This window comes from Ovis aries, chromosome 16, assembly GCF_016772045.2.
Source record: "Ovis aries strain OAR_USU_Benz2616 breed Rambouillet chromosome 16, ARS-UI_Ramb_v3.0, whole genome shotgun sequence".
NCBI classification, from domain to species: domain Eukaryota; kingdom Metazoa; phylum Chordata; class Mammalia; order Artiodactyla; family Bovidae; genus Ovis; species Ovis aries.
In genome coordinates, this window is record NC_056069.1 from 67,737,517 (window position 1) to 67,753,602 (window position 16,086).

Below are 16,086 nucleotides of genomic sequence, written 5' to 3' on the forward strand. Positions count from 1 at the left end.
GCTCCAGGCACAATGCAGAAGCCAACCAGGAAAGAAAAGACTCCACAATCCACACAGGAACGCAGTGTCATTAACTCAAACCAGAGAATTAAAGTTACAAATAAAAAAAAGTTTTTAATATTTAAAAATTCTTTAATAAACTCATTCAGCCATCTTTCTGACCGTATGTATCAACCTGCTTTTTCCAGAAATTCAAAAAACTGAACAAGACTGTACTAGAGTCTTTCGTCTGCCTCCTTTTACAGCTGAGCCCTGTCTTTCCACGTTCTTGAGTGTAGAGGTAGTTTCAGCATGCCTTCTCACTGCTGAGCAGGGACCTGGTCATACCATGGTTTGGATATACCAAATCATGGATATACCATGGTTTATCCTTTCACCTACTGAAGACATGTGGCTCATTTACAGCTTTAGGCTACAGTTAATAACGCTGCTTTGGACATTTCTGTAGAAGCCTTTTTGTGGACATAAACTTGAATTCCCTTGGGTTCATATCAGCAGTGGATTTATAATGTTCTTCTCTTTCTTCAGTTTTTCTTTTATTGGGTTTTGTGATATAAACTGAACAAGGAGCTTTCAATCTCTGATGCCTGAAAAAGACTGGAATTAATTGGTTCTTTAAAGATAAGATTTAATGTTCAGGTAACATCTATACACCCTTCTTGTATACTAAGTTTCCAATTATCTTTTCAGCCTTTTGTAACTGAAAACTGGCTTACTGCAGTGTTCGACTCTGAAGCCAACTGTTGCGTGTGTCTACTGCTAAGAGGCTGCCCGGGTCGAGCTGCCTCTGTGACGCTGCAGGTGGCAGTCTTCTCATTTTTCACCCTCTGTCTCTACTCACATCTCCTCTCATCCTGAAATCCTGAATTTGCTTTTCTCTTTTTATAGTCATTTGAACTGAGTTATCTGTTTTATCAGCATTTTTTTAAAGGCAGTGTTTTTTTTTCATTCTCAACTTCATTACTGTTACTTTTTAATAAAATCACATTTTTTCTTTCCTAGATTCCTTCTCAAATTTTTAATTTTCAAGATGGTTATCAAAGAACTTTGTTCCTGTGTTTAATATTGAAGACATTTAAACTATCGCAATGAGTGTGAGTCTTCCAAAAATGAGAGGTCTCTGCTAATGAAGGATTCCAGATACTGAGATTTTACTTTGAGTTTCTATTTGTTCACAGACTGTCCAGAGACTGTGCATCTCAATCTCTGGGGAATTTTTATATAATTTTTAAATTATTTATGTCTAATTTTACTAAATCATTACCAGACAATTTTGAGTGTAAAATATTTACTTTTTAAAAATTAAAGTTCTTGTGTGGCCAAATTTATGACTGCTTTTGTAAATGTCATAGATATGAAAAAATAGCCTTCATTCAAGTTTACTTTTTGTGTTGTTGATTTCTGCTATCTCTTTACTTATTTTTTGAGTATCACATCTGTTGAGTTCTGTAAGACAGAATATGGACATCTTAGACTATAACGGTATTTTCCCCCCCAGGTATTTCTCTCTTTTTTTAAACAGCTTTGAGTTTATATTTTTATTTGACATGATACAGAAAAAATACACTTATTAAAATTCTCCCTTCTTTGTTAATCATGGCTTTTACCACCTTATCCTATCTAGCTTCAACCTGAACGGGGCTGGAGGAGGAGACCCCCAGTGCACAAGCGGGAGGATTCAGCAGGGGAGGGCGCCCGGCCGGCCGGCAGGTAACCACAGAGGGCGGGACGCATGCCAGACGTGGGAGGGCTCTGCTCACGGCCAATGGAGTACAATCAGATGGGACCCCACACAACACACTCCAGACTGTGGAGGTGGACTGATGGAGGGCTGACTGCAGACCCGCTGTTTAATACTTCCCTAACTTTCTACCCACCAAGCCCTTCCCCTTTCTTAAGAAAATTAAAGTCTAATTGACAGTAACACCAGAAAGAACTAAAAAGGAAAGCACGATGGCACAGAAACACTGTCCACAGGTGCAAGCCAGTATTTTTTTTAAAAAAGGACAGTAATACAGTCCTAAAACAGGGCAGAACACAGTGAAAATCAACCTGTCACTGACTTCGGTGCCTCTTCAATATCTCGTCTTATAGTTTATCACTATCAATGCAGCACCCAGCAATTCTCATTAGAGAAAATCTATGAACAGAACACCAATCTACATATTATATTAGCACATCAGTCACTAAAGAAAATAAAGTAATAAAAGAAAGCACACAACACTCCAAAAAACTACAAATTTCATCAACTGGGAAGAACAGATTACATTCAGAAAAATCATCAAAGGAAGGAGTTGGCAATCTCAGTTTTCTCACCTAAGTACCACGTTTAGAAGCAGAGCTTTGCATCTTCTCGGGGCCCTTACATATGTAAGCATGGGTATGGCTCTCACCAGCGGCAAATTAGTACCCAAGATAAACTCAGCTCAATGGACATACTTAATGAACAAAATGCACAAGCTTGGACTAAAATGGTATTCTGAAGGATCTAATATGAAGAATAGTAACTCTAAAATGCTCACGAACACAAAACCAAAGAAAACACTTATATAAGGTCTATGTGTGCAATATTGCACACAATAAAGAGAAACCTCACCTTCTCCCAATTGAGGAAGGCGCGCAAACAGTTCAGAACTTCTCCCTTGGCGCGCTGCCTGGCTACCAGCTGCATCGCCTTATTAATCACCGACTGAGAGATGAATACATCATGCCACATGTTTGCAATGAACAAAGTCAATTTCTCAGACTCTGGAAAATCTATGAGAAAGAAAACAAGATAATAAACCTTCATGTCTGATTAAGTGAGTAAATTACAAAGCAAGAACATATTTAAACAATGCCCCCCCCTCCCCGTGCACAGCAAGGCCGCCTACACCTGAAGAAGAGGCAGCCCCATGAGGCCGGAGCCTCAGCTGCCTCAAATCCACTCTGTCCCTCCCACCTAACCCTCCAGTCCTCTCCCCCAGCCTCCAGCCAACTTTTCCCTTCGGCAAAGTTTCTTTAATCAAATTTGAAACCCAGCATGAGTATACACCACTGTAGAGAAGAACAATAAACTCTAAAGCAAGCAGAGAAGGCAGACACCCTGTCTCAAGAGTCCACATTCAGAACCCTGCTACTAGACGAGTGTCCTTTCAGGCCGACCCCTTGATGGATCACAGCCTCGTTGTGGTGAAGCTGCAGGGCTACCAAGATGGATGGGTCATAGCGTAGACTACAGACAAACCACGGTCCACTGGAGAAAGGAAGGGCAACCCACCCCAGGATTCTTACCATGAGAGTCCCATAACCAGTATGAAAACGCACAAAGATATGACACTGGAAGATGAGTCCCCCAGGTCAGAAGGTGTCCGATTTGCCACTGGGGGAAAGTGAAGGGCAATTACTGATAGCTCCGAAAAGGATGAAGAGGCTGGGCCAGCAGAAACAGTGCTCAGCTGCGCAAGTGTCTGGTGGTGAAAGGAGAGTTCGATGCTGTCAAGGAACGACGCTGCACAGGAGCCTGGAATGTTAGGTCCATGAGTCAAAGTAAACTGGGCATGTTCAGCAGGAGACGGCAAAACTGAACACGGACATCTTAGCAATCAGTGAACAAAAATGTACCAGAATGGACAAATTCAACTCAGATGACCATTGTATCTACTACTGCGGGCAAGAATCCCTTAGAAGAAATGGAGTAGCTCTCAGAGTCAACAAGAATCCGAAATGCAGGACTTAGGTGCAATCTCAAAAACTGCAGAATGATCTCAGTTCATTTCTAAGGCAAACCATTCAGCATCACAGTAACCCAAGTCTATGCCCCAACCACTAATGCCAGAGAAACTGAAGCTGAACGGTTCTATGATGACCTACAAGACCTTCTAGACTAACACCCAAGAAGATGCCCTTTCCATCATAGGGGACTGGAATGAAAAAGCAGGAAGTCAAGAGATACCTGGAGTAACAGGCAAGTTTGGCCTTGGAGTACAAGATGAAGGAGTGCAAAGGCTAACAGAGTTCCGCCAAGAGAAAGCACTGGTCAGAGCAAACACCCTCTTCCACCAACATAAGAGGTGACTCTACACGTGGACATCACCAGATGGTCGACACCACTGATTATATGGTCGACACCAATGATTATATGGTCGACATCAGATTGATTATATTGCAGCTGAAGATGGAGAAACTCTATATGGTCAGCAAAAACAAGACCTGAAGATGACTGTGGCTCAGATCATCAGCTCTATATTGTAAAATTCAGGCTCAGAATGACGACAGCAGGGAAAACCAGCAGGCCATTCAGGTATGATCTAAATCACATCCCTTATGATTATATAGTAGAGGTGACAAACAGATGCAAGAGATTAGATCTGGTAGACAGAGAGTGCCTGAAGAACTACAGAAGGCGATCTGTAACACTGCACAGGAGGCAGTGACCAAAACCATCCCAAAAAAAGAGAAAGAAATGCAAGAAGCAAAGGGGTTGCCTGAGGAAGCTTTACAAACAGCTAAGTAAAGAGAAAAGAAAGGCAAAGGAGATTAGAGAAAAATATACTCAACTGAATACAGAGTTCCAGAGAATAGCAAGGAGAGATAAAGAGGTCACCTTTAACAAACAATGCAAAGCAGCAGAGGAAAACAACAGAATGGGAACGACTAGAGATCTCTTCAAGAAAATTAGAGATACCAACACTTCATGCAAGAACACAAACGGTAAGGACCTCACAGAAGCAAAAGAGATTAAGACAAGATGGACAGAATACGCAGAGAAACTCTACAAAAAGACCTTAATGACCTGGATAACCACGATGGTGTGGTCACTAACCTAGAACCAGACATCCTACAGCATGAAGTCAAGTGGGCCTTAGGAAGCACTACTACTAACAAAGCTAGTGGAGGTGATGGAGTTCCAGCTGAACTATTTCAAATCCTAAAACGTGATGTGCTGCACTCGATACGTCAGCCAATTTGGAAAACTCAGCAGTGGCTACAGGACTAGAAAAGGTCAGCTTTCATTCCAATCCCAAAGAAGGGCAATGCCAAACGATGGTCAAACTACCATACAACTGTGCTCGTTTAGCAGGCTAGCAAGATTACTCTCAAAATCCTTCAGGTTAGGCTTTACCACCAGTCTAAACAAGTCAATCCGAAAGAAAATCAGCCCTGAATATTCACTGGAAGGATTGATGCTGAAGCTGAAACTCCAATAATTTAGCCACCTGATGCAAAGAACTGACTCATTGGAAAAGACTCTGATGCTGGGAAAGACTGAAGGCAGGAGGAGACGGGGACAACAGAGGATGAGATGGCTGGATGGCATCATGGACTGGATGGACATGAGTCTGAGCAAGCTTGAGAGTTCTTGATGGACAAGGAGGCCTGGTGTGCTGCAGCCCATTAGGTGGGAAAGAGTCAGACATGACTGAGTGACTGAACTGCAGTGAACTGAATGGTGAACTTCCGGAGGCACAAGCTGGGTTGGGAAAAGGCAGGGGAAACATAAATCAAATTGTCTACGTTCACTGGATTCTAGACAAACCGAATTCCAGAAAAACATCTACTTCTGCTTCACTGACTACACTAAAGCCTTTGACTATGTGGATTGCAACAAACTGGAAAATTCTTAAAGAGACGGGAATATCAGACCACCTTATCTGCCTCCTGAAAAATATGTTATGTGGGTCAAGAAGCAACAATTAGAACCTTACATGGAACAATGGACTGGTTCACAATTGGGAAAGGGGTAGGAGAAGGCTGTATAGTGTCACCATGATTATTTAACCTCTATGCAGAGCACATCATGCAGAACGCCCATTGGGATTAATCACAGTATGGAATCAACACTGCCAGGAGAAATACTAACAACCTCAGATATGCATGATACCACTTTAATGGCAGAAAGTAAAGAGGAATTGAAGAGCCTCTTGATGAGGGTGAAAGAAGAGAGTGAAAAAGTTGGCTTAAAACTCAACATTCAAAAAACTAACATTGTGGCATCTGGTCCCATCACTGATAGCAAATAGATGGTGAAAAAGTGGAAACAGTGACAGACTTTATTTTCTTGGGCTCCAAAATCACTGCAGATGGTGACTGCAGCTATGAAACTAAAAGACGCCTGGCTCCTTGGAAGGAAAGCTGTAACAAACCTAGACTGTATTAAAAAGAGAAACATCACTTGGCCAACAAAGGTCAGTACAGTCAAAGCTACAGTGGTCACGTACGGATGTGAGAGCTGGACCATAAAGAAGGCTGAGCACCAAAGAATTGATGCTTTCAAACTGTGGTGCGGGAGAAGACTCTTGAGAGTCCCTTGGACTGCAAGGAGATCCAACCAGTAAATCCTAAAGGAGATCAGCCCTGAATATTTGATGGAAGGACTGATGCTGAAGCTGAAGCTCCAATTCTTTGGCCCCCTGATGGGAAAAACTGACTCACTGGAAAAGCCCCTGATGCTGGGAAAGACTGAAGGCAGAAGGAGAAGGGGACGACAGAGGATGGGATGATTAGACAGCATCACCAACTCAGTGAACATGAATTTGAGCAAACTCCGGGCAACAGTCAAGGACAGGGAGGCCTGGTGTGCTGAAGCCCATGGGGTCCCAGAGTGTCAGACATGACCTAGCAACTGAACAATGACGATGATAAATTAATGTTTAGTTTTATAAGAAACTAAGTGTTTTCGAGTGGTTATACCAGTCAACACAAATATTTGTATCCTGTTTGGCATGAAGCCGTATCTTTTTCATTTTTTCTGTTCTATTTTATCTAAGGCTGTGCTGTGTTTAGAAGGAGAGTAACCCAAAGCATACACTCTCTGGGCTACTTTGATCTGTTACTTGGGAAACTGCTTATCTGGTCACACTTCCTCCTGTCCCAGGAAATCACAGGCTGTTCCCTTCCCCTGGAATTCTCTCCCTCGCTTCTGTCTTCACATCAAAGCTCAAAAGTCACTTTGACAAGGAAAGCATCCCAGGCCTAAGACTCGCTCGAAGCCACCTTCCACTGTACCTCTCATTCATTCAATGGACACTTAGTGGGAGTACACAACGCATTCTTCCGGGGAGAGGATGTAACAGGAACAAGAGAAACAAAACTGGTACTCTGACGGGATCTAGCGGAGAAGAGAGGACAAAGGGAAAGGGAGCTGTCTGACCAGCACCAAGTGGAGAAAGACGCTCCCCGAGAGAGACACGGTTATAAAGATCCGCACGGGAGAGGGTACTGGGCGCGTCTGAGGGAGAGACAGAGACCCAGGCGGGCCTGGCCGCCCCGCGGGGCTTGCCTCCCCACCGCCCTCCACCGCGGTAACCCTGCTGGGTGCTCCTATGAGGTCACGGCCAGGTGTACATCACTGCAAGGCTGTACCTGGGTCGGGTTACCATCAAAGCATTCACGCTTATGTATACCCTGTAACTATTTGCTAATAAGACAGTGACTGAAAAAATAAAGAAAAACAAAGCGGGCAACCAACACAGCAGCTTCACGCACAAGTCTATACGTGGTAGGTTCATCCAGATTCAAAAACCCCATAGCCATTATGGTGACACAAGGTTATCAGCCTCTGCAATCGAGATTAGACTCTGACACGACAATCAGTTGCATTTGCGTATCATGTTGCTATTTCAACGTTTCCCTGACGACCTGATGTAAAGAATGAGGCCTTCTCCCCATTAGCAGACTGAAGGCACAGCACTGAAAGGAAAGACTCGAAGGGCAGCACTCCTCCCCACGTCTCCCTGAAACCGCTCCTGAGCCCGCGACTCCACCAGTTTCTGCTCTTTCCAGCCAGGGACACAGCAGAGCAGTTGCTGCGTCACAATGACCCCCTCCTGTGCCAACCACGTCCGACTCCAAAGCAGCTACACAAGCAGCTACACAAGCACCAAGACGCAGTGGGGAGAGGCCCTCCCACGCACAGCAGGGATGCGTGTGCTGACCTCGGTAAGCTTCAGTCACATAACTCCTCCACTGCAAACCAGGGAGACGCACAGAAGACACGCAGCAGCTCCGCTGGAGGTCCAGAGGCACGTGTAACCAGGCCAAAGAGCAAGCCCCTGCTTCCGAGGCCAGACCGCCACCACCCCCGCGTACCTTCCTTGAGCAGGCCGTAGCAGAAGAGGCGCGCCCTCTCCAGGTCTCCCAGCTGCCGGCAGACCCCAACGTACACCCTGCAGAGCGCGTGGATGTAGCTGTGCTCCACGGACATCTTCTGACTTTTCAGCTCTGAGAGGATAGAGTGAAGCAAGCTCTCTGCTAAATGCTGAATTGGGGGAAAAAAAAAAGACGATGTACGTTGATATTTATCGTTAGCCTACTATGGAACAGCTACAAGCTACAAAATCAAGTCTTTGGGAAAGCTGGAAAAATAAAAGGGGTACTGTCTCGGACAGAGGCCAGCTGCCACTGCGGTTAAGTAAGCCCTCAGCAGGGAAGCCAGGAGGCTCTGCGGAGAAGGGGGCCCCCAGAGGGCAGACGGGCGGTTCGGCAGAGGTCAGCATGGCGTGGGGCCCACAGCTGGTCCGACTCCTGGTGCCCGTCACTACTGCCACTCCAACAAGCTGCCACTTTTTGGCTTTTACTAAATTAATCTGTGTGTGGAGCCCACTCTAATTCTACCGCCATCCTTGTTTTCTGAACTGCAATATACTCTACACATTTATCCCGTTTGTGCAAGTGAACGTCACTCGGTCATGTCCAACTCTGTGACCCCATGGACTATACAGTCCATAGAAGTCTCCAGGCCACAATACTGGAGTGGGTGGCCTTTCCCTTCTCCAGGGGATCTTTCCAACCCAGGGATTGAACCCAGGTCTCCCACATTGCAGGGAGACCTTAGAATATTGGGTTAAAGTTTCCTTACTCAGGTAAAGGAGTACTAAATAACCTGATACATTCAATCACGGGAAAATACATATCCTTCCAAAGTTACCTGTATTGCTCTTTATGCTTTCTGAAATGAACAGCATGTATGCCACTGTGATTCCAGGCATATACAGATACCAATACTGTTAATCCAGGGACACTGGAAGTCACCCACCCACCATCAACATGAACATGGAAGAGATAATAACCTAGGAAACTCCTAAGAAACCCCACATGCAAACCTATACACTTCTCTCCCCACCTCCTCTTGAAACTAAGCGTGTGTTCCTATTTGACTGGTGACCTGCATTAAGTGTGGGGGGAGAGAGGGGGACCCACACACTTTCTCTCAAAATTCTCAAATGTGTATGTAACACCACTGACAAAAAGGCTCTATTACAAAGCAACTGATGCTCTGAAGCAAACCATTTTGAGCCTTTAAACATGTCAGAACCAATGGGAACTGTGCACTTTAAGTCCTGACAGGCACCTTTTTTTTCCCTTTAAAATTTTAACTCATGTAGTGAATACAGACTACCAAGTCTCCAATGTCTGACCACTTCTCAGATGTACAAACTGCTGGCTAGAAACAGAGCACAGGTCCTGATGCTTACAGGGGTGACTGTCCAACCCGGACAATAACCTTCTATTCAGGGGCCCCCTCGCTGGCAAGAGGCAGCCTGTGTCAGGGGACGGGGCCTTCTGTCCAGGGCCTCCCTTGCTGGCGGGAGGCAGCCTCTGTCGGGAGACGGGCAATCCCAGCGCTCTCCGAGCAGCGCCGTGTACCTTTTTTGTGGGTCCCTTGCTGGCGGGAGGCGCCGCGTACCTTTTTTGTGGTGCTGAACTCGTAGACGACGTCCTTCTCCTGGTCTCGCATCACCGGCTTTGTGGAGATGTTTCCCACATACACGTGACTCCGGATGACAGGTAACAGGTCAAAGGTCGCCTCCCCGATTTTTCTCAGGGCCTCCGCAATGGCTCTCTCGGGGGACTCTGTGGTTTCTTCAGGGCTGGGGGGGGAATGCGAGGCTGGGAGAGGATGCCTGTCGTCCTCTGTGCTCAGGGCTGCAGCCTGGGGGGTGTCTGTGCGGGGGCTGCAGCCCATGCCCTCCAGGGTGGGCTCTGGCTCTGGGGACCCACTGTCCAGGCGCAGCCTCTTGGCGCTCCTCAGTGTGCTGGCAGACAGCGTCCTTTTCCCAGCCAGGTCCTGCGGAGGCCCCAGGCCTCCCGCCTTGTCGTGCTTGCCGTCGCTGCTGGAGCTACCCCCTGCCTTCACGAAGGCGGTGGAGCTGGAAGCGATGGCTTGGAAGCCTGTGATGGTGCCCACAGGCCCCGACAGACCTTTACGATCGGCCGGCGGGCCACGCGTGAGCTGGATGTTCCCTTTGAGGATGTTGAGGGTGCGGGCCCGGGCAGACAGCTCCGGGTACATCGTGTCCAGGATCTTCACAGAGTTCTCTGGGGGCGCTGCCACCGCAGGATGGGCAGGTGCAAGTGGGGGCAGGCGGCCAGGCACTGGGAGGGCGTGCTTTGGGGTTGCTGCGCAGAACTGCAGTGGAGACGACAAGACCCTGTCCCCGGCCGGCGCGGACGATGGGGATGGGGAGGCACACGGAGGAGAGCAGGGTTCTGGTTCCTCCGGCAGCGGGGACGCCACAGGAGGCACCAGGGGCTCGGATGACGGGGACGTTGGGCAGAGTGGGGACAGTGGCGAGGAAGGGCTGGAGCTGGAGATGAGGGGAGATGCCAGCCGGGACGTCCTCGGCGGCGTGGCGATCAGGGGGGCCAGCAGCGGGGGCAGTGGGGGCCCCACCTCCTGCCGTATCTTGCTCAGCGTGTCCACGCAGCAGTCTGCAGGTGTGGACGTGTCGGCATTGGCCAGGATGGTCTGCGTGTGACTTCTCTGGGGTTTTCTGTGACCTCCGTCCCCTGAAGATGATGGAGAGACTTCACGCTGAGTGGTTTCAACTCGGCCTGATGCCAGAGTCTTGACTGGCTTGTTGGACTGATCTCTGTTTGAAACCTTTGATCGATTCTTGTTTTTGCCCAGTGGCTCCAGTTTCGAGTTATAGTAAGTGTGATCAAACGGAGCAGTCTGCGACTCAAAGTTCTGATCATATATCTCAGAGCTGATCCTCACGCTGGGTTTAACAGGTCTGTTTCGCAAACGACTTTTATCAAAGTTACCACTCTGCCCGCTGCTTGAGATATCCTCCTGGGTTCCAGTCGCACTGTGGGCACATGGGGGCTCCTGAAGAGGTGAGCCAGGGCAACCAGCCTCTGGGGACCTCTCCACGGGAGGAACCAAAAGGAAACCAGCCGCCAGCTCTTCCGGATGAGTGGAAAGGGGGGGGTCCTCCGGGGCGTCACACAGGATCACCTGGCCCAGCTCCGGCATGAGCGCCACCCCATTGATGATGGTCCAGTTGTCCCCTTTCTCAATGACTAGGTTCTGATCCTTGTTGAAGAGCACGTTGATGACCTCAGAGGTCACCGTGGATATCTGACACTGGAGCCTCACCTCTTCTGGCCCCGCCCCCGGGTCAGCGGTAGGGACCGAGGGCTCCGCAGGTTCTGACTGGACCTCCTCCCTGTTGCCTGCCGGCCCGACCGCGTCCATGCGGCCCTCTGGCATGCTTTGCGTGCGCTCACAGCCGGGTTCAGCACGGGTGGGAGAGCCACCCTGAGTGTGCGTGCCGGCCCTTGGCGTGGGCGAGGCAGTGATGGCTGTGTCCAGAGGTGGCAGTTGCTGCTGGAGGTGCTCTGCCGTCGCGCTCTCAGGCCCTCTGAGGAGCAGGAGCCCCGCAGCCTCCTCCGCCTCGCTGTCCTCCTGGCTGGCCTGCATCTCCTGCCCGAGCCTGGTGAGCACCTCGGACAGCGTCTCCAGGGAGCAGCGAGGGAGCTGAGCCCGCAAAGGACAGTCGTCTTCCTCCGACTCCACCCACTCTTCAGAGGTCTCCAGCGCTTCCTCTTCACAGAGCTGACTTCCATGCCCTTCTCCTGACGGTCTGCTGTGCCTCAAATTCTCCTTCATTCCTCTAGTCAGTGTTCCTTTGCTAGAACATTCTGAAACGGAGTCCGCTGAACTATAGTCTCTCAGCTGACAGCTTTCAAGAAACATGGCGACCTCGGACGTGGACAGCCTGTCCATCTCAGAGAGCGTGCTGATGTTGAAGTCCTGCAGAGCTGAGGTCAGGGAGCCCACCTCGACAGAAGGCCCAGCCTCTGCAGCCCCCGCGCCCCACCTGGGGGGCCCACTGTGAGGGTCCGGCTCGGGCTCGGTCTCTCCCTCGCTGCCGCTGGGCGCCTCGCTCTCCTCCACCTCGGTGTCGCCTCCGCCCGCCTCCCGGATGCCACTGTAACAGCACGGGGCAGCGCGTGGAGACGCGGTCTTAGCGGCGCCCAGGCCTTCAGGAGGCGTGCGGCCAGAACTCGCAGACTCCAGCTGCAGGTGTTCCTTCAGGCCATGCTGCAGGGCAGGTGGGGCCTGTGAGACCGCCAGAGCCACCCCAGGGCACCTGCCTGCCTTTCCAGCAGGAAAACCTCTGGAGAGAGTCAGCTCCATGTCTGGACGTTTATCTACATCCAAGCTGGCCGTGTCCACGCCTGTGGCCAGAAGACCGGGACTCCGCTTCTGCGCCTCCTCCTGCACCGCGGCGCCCGTCACAGCGTCCCGGTTTGGGGCTGGGATGTTCTCAGAAGAGAATGAGGATTTACAGTCTGTAGGATGATGGGAATTTTCTACTGGGAAAGAACCTCTTGGAGCATCAAAATCTAACCTTCCCCAGGAGGCGGGGGCTCCTGAGGGAGGGCTCCGAGCGCTGCTCTGCATGGGGGACCCCCTCTCCCTGCCACGCTGCGCTCCACACTCTGGCCAGCCAGCCCGGGTGTCACTGCGGGGCGCCAGGGGCTCCGGGCGGGCAGGCTGTGTGGGACCAGGCCGTGCCTGCCTGGTGATCACCGACACCTGATTGGGCAGCACGGATGCGGGGGCCTGGGGCGCAGCGGGACTGCGGTCCTCCCCGGCAAACATGGACGCCGACCTACTGCCCTCCGAAGACCACGCGGCCCAGGGCCTGGCCTCACCGCCCCGCCGCAAGAGGTCACTGTGGTGCCAGGAAGCGCTCCTGCCAAAGCCGAAGCTGCTCCTGACCAAGCTGGACGCAGGCCCCGGCGACGCTCTGAAACCTGTCCGAGCCGGCGCGAGCTCCACCCTCAGCGCCTGCCCCGCAGCTAGCCCAATGCCGGCCGCTCCAGGGAACGCCGAGCGCGGGGGGAACAGAGGCTGCGGGAGCGAGCGGGCATCGCTCAAGTCCTTCACAGAGGCTGCGCATCCCAGCGGCCCGCTCCTCTGACCAAAAGGACCAGACGCCCCCGACAGGGGACTCAGAGTTGGGAAGCTGCTCTCGAGACGGGCCCCTCCTGAGGAGCACCCCGGGGGTTCCGGGGGCACCTCCACCGCAGTCACCCTGGCAGCGGGCGCGGTCTGCTCTGAGCCGCGAGGGCGGGGAGGGCCAACGGCAGGGGGAACAGCGGGACCATCGCCATCCTCCAGCCCCGAGGGAGATGGGTGGCGGCCACAGCGAGGGGAGGCGCCTGAAGCCAAGGAGCAAGACCACACATCTCCCAGGCCGAGCCCCGTGGCTCCCGGGGTGGGGGGCGCGCCCAAAACGCACCCCTGCGTGGCTCCTCTTTCCTTTTCCAAGGCTCTAGGCTGTCCCTGGAAATGACCAGAGGCTGACTGCTGCCCTGATTCTGAAGCAGTTCCATCAGTGAGCGTCCACCTGGCCAGCTCTAACTTGGGTGATTCGATCCCTGGGACCAGCAGGGTCTTCCCATCAGGTGCCCCGGGCTCCCTGAGTGGCTGCAGGCCCAGGGCAGGGGGACGTGGGTCTGACCGACCGCGAGCCATGCCCTCCTCTTGAGCCAGGCCGCCCGACAGCATCTCAGCAGGCTCACCGCCTGGGGCTCTGGGACGTGTCCACACTGTGGGCACCAACCTGTCCTTCTGCCCGACCTCTCTGGGCCTGCCCGGCTCGTCCACAACACCCTTCTCTCTCCCACTCCCGAGCTCAGAGGACACGGTCCAGAGCTGCTCCCGAGCAAAGGTGAATGAGGCTGTGGGCCCCCTCAGGGTTGCTGCGAAGGTCCCAAAGCCGAGCGTGGTCCCTGCGCTGAGAGCCGGGGTGGCCTCGCGGGTGTGGGGCCGCTCCTCCCAGGCTCCCGCTCCTTTCCTCTCTCCAGGTAAGCCACAGCAGTCCTGGGCCTCAGGCGGATCTTCTTTGGCCACAGGCTCCGAGTTCCCACGTGGGGCCGAGTCATGATCGCTGGAGTCAGCACCCTCTCCAAAGAAGGGTTCCTTAAAAACAAAGGAATTGTATCTGTCAGTTAAATACCACTTCAACCAACTACACAGTTACTGCTTCAATGCACTGGACACAGATACGCTCCGCAAGCTTCTGAGGAAGGCAGGCCACCCCAGGCGCCCCACGGGTGGGTGGGCAGGGGTCGGGGAGCCAGCGCTCTCCCCTTCTCTCCTCAGAGAAACCCGCCAGGGCTCCGCGCACGCGCACTGCTGCTCCCCGAGGGGCGTCCGGGCGCTGCTGCACTCGCAGCCGAGGGCTCGCTCTGTCCTGACTCTGAACCGTCCTCCTCAACTCGGAAGGCCCACTGCCGGCAGCTGCCCAGCTGTCCTCTCTACCTCCGCTCACCCCTCCTGCCCCCTCAGCCTGGCCCCTGCTCTGGGGGCTGCCCTGCGAGCCCCTCTGCCCACACCTCTCACCGAGGCTGCACCCCAGCTGCAGTTATCCCTGGACCCTTCCAGTTCCCCTCCGTGTACGGACTACGCCCCTTCCCCGTGGCCTGTGACCTCCACGTCTGCTCCAGAAGCCCTCCGCGACTCGCGACCGCCCCTCTCGTCCTGAGACCTGCCTCCGCCACCCGGCCCCAGAGAGCCAGTGCACCACCGCCCTGCCCTCAGCCCTGTGCAACAGAGGGATGAGGAGTAACCAGCCGGGACCCAAACAGGCTCCCGCCACAAAAGCCCTTCCTCCCGTGGGCTCCAGGGCAGCCTCCCATCCTGGTTTCCTCTACGGCCAGCGGCGCTTCCAGCCTCTTCCCTCTGCGGCGGCCTCACTGGCATTCAGTCAGGATGCGGCCCTCACCTCCTGCCCACTCTGAGGGAGTGACATCGCCGGCCCCAAGCCCTCGCTGCACCCCAGCTCCCCGCCCCGACCCCCGGCACCCCCAGGGAAGGCCCGCCCACCCCTAAGGTGGACCATTTCCTGCCCAGAGAGGCTCTTCTTCTCTGTGCTGGCTCCAGCGTCCCTGGCCGCCCCTCCTCTCACAGCCACACCACAAATCTCACCAGGCTCACTGCTCTCTCAGCCTGGAGACCTTTTCCAAACCAGTACCTACCAGTTAACTCCAGTGGCAACTGGGTTCAGGGGTTAAGAACGCAGGACACTGCTGATCCCAAGACTCCAGTCCATGGTCCTGCCTCTCCCCGGAGTCTCCCACTTTCTTCCCATCCCCACCGCTACTCAACAGAAACTTTCACGTGGAACCCGACCTTTAGGTCCACTTCTCTGGACCCATCAACAGCTCCCCACTGCTGTCAGGAGAAAACGCCAAGCCCTTAAGATGCACACGGGCTTGGGCCTGGTCTGGGTGCACACTCCCCGCGTCAGGTTTGCCCCGAGCGTCACACCTCTGAGAACAGCACGAGACAAGCGGCACCTCCTCACGGGCGGCCGGACGCCAGCACCCGGGGGCCTCTCCTATCAGGTGTGTGCTAGCCTCCCGCCAGGGTGAGCCCCCAGCCCAGCCTAGCCCTCGGCAACACAGATGCCACCACAGCGCCCTCATGGGCAATCACCCAAGACCCAAGCAAGAGTGACCAGGTCCTGTCACCTCTGTGCCCACGGTGTCCAGCACCATGTCCACAACATAACAGACATGCATTACGGTTCCTAAATGAAGTGATTCAAAGGAGCCATTAATCTCTTTCTTCCTTAAGCCAAAAAGCATACACATCTGCTCTGTCCTAACTTCCTCTATACGTAATTTGGTTCTGTGTTTTCCAAGTCTCCTAGTAAGTATGTTGTCAAGTAAAAGTTGCTAAGTTGTATCCAACTCTTTGTGACCCCTATCATTTTCACAATTTAAACAATAAAAAGGAAAGAGAAAAAAAAGACTAACTTCCTAAGAAATCACATAAACCATTCTGCAAATACAGAGATGATG

The 16,086-nt window shown here is 52.3% G+C and overlaps 1 protein-coding gene across 4 annotated transcripts in view; it reads right to left on the minus strand.

The window, feature by feature from the left end:
• ICE1 (interactor of little elongation complex ELL subunit 1) overlaps positions 1-16,086 on the minus strand; it is a 69,268-nt gene that overhangs the window by 12,991 nt on the left and 40,191 nt on the right. For all 4 annotated transcript variants that reach the window (XM_060400281.1, XM_060400279.1, XM_060400280.1 and 1 more), the window contains 3 exons: positions 9,668-14,200; positions 8,071-8,239; positions 2,597-2,757 (listed from right to left, as the gene is read on the minus strand). In XM_060400281.1, the coding sequence (XP_060256264.1) occupies positions 2,597-2,757; positions 8,071-8,239; positions 9,668-14,200 (4,863 nt within the window). The remainder of the gene's footprint in view (positions 1-2,596; positions 2,758-8,070; positions 8,240-9,667; positions 14,201-16,086) is intronic.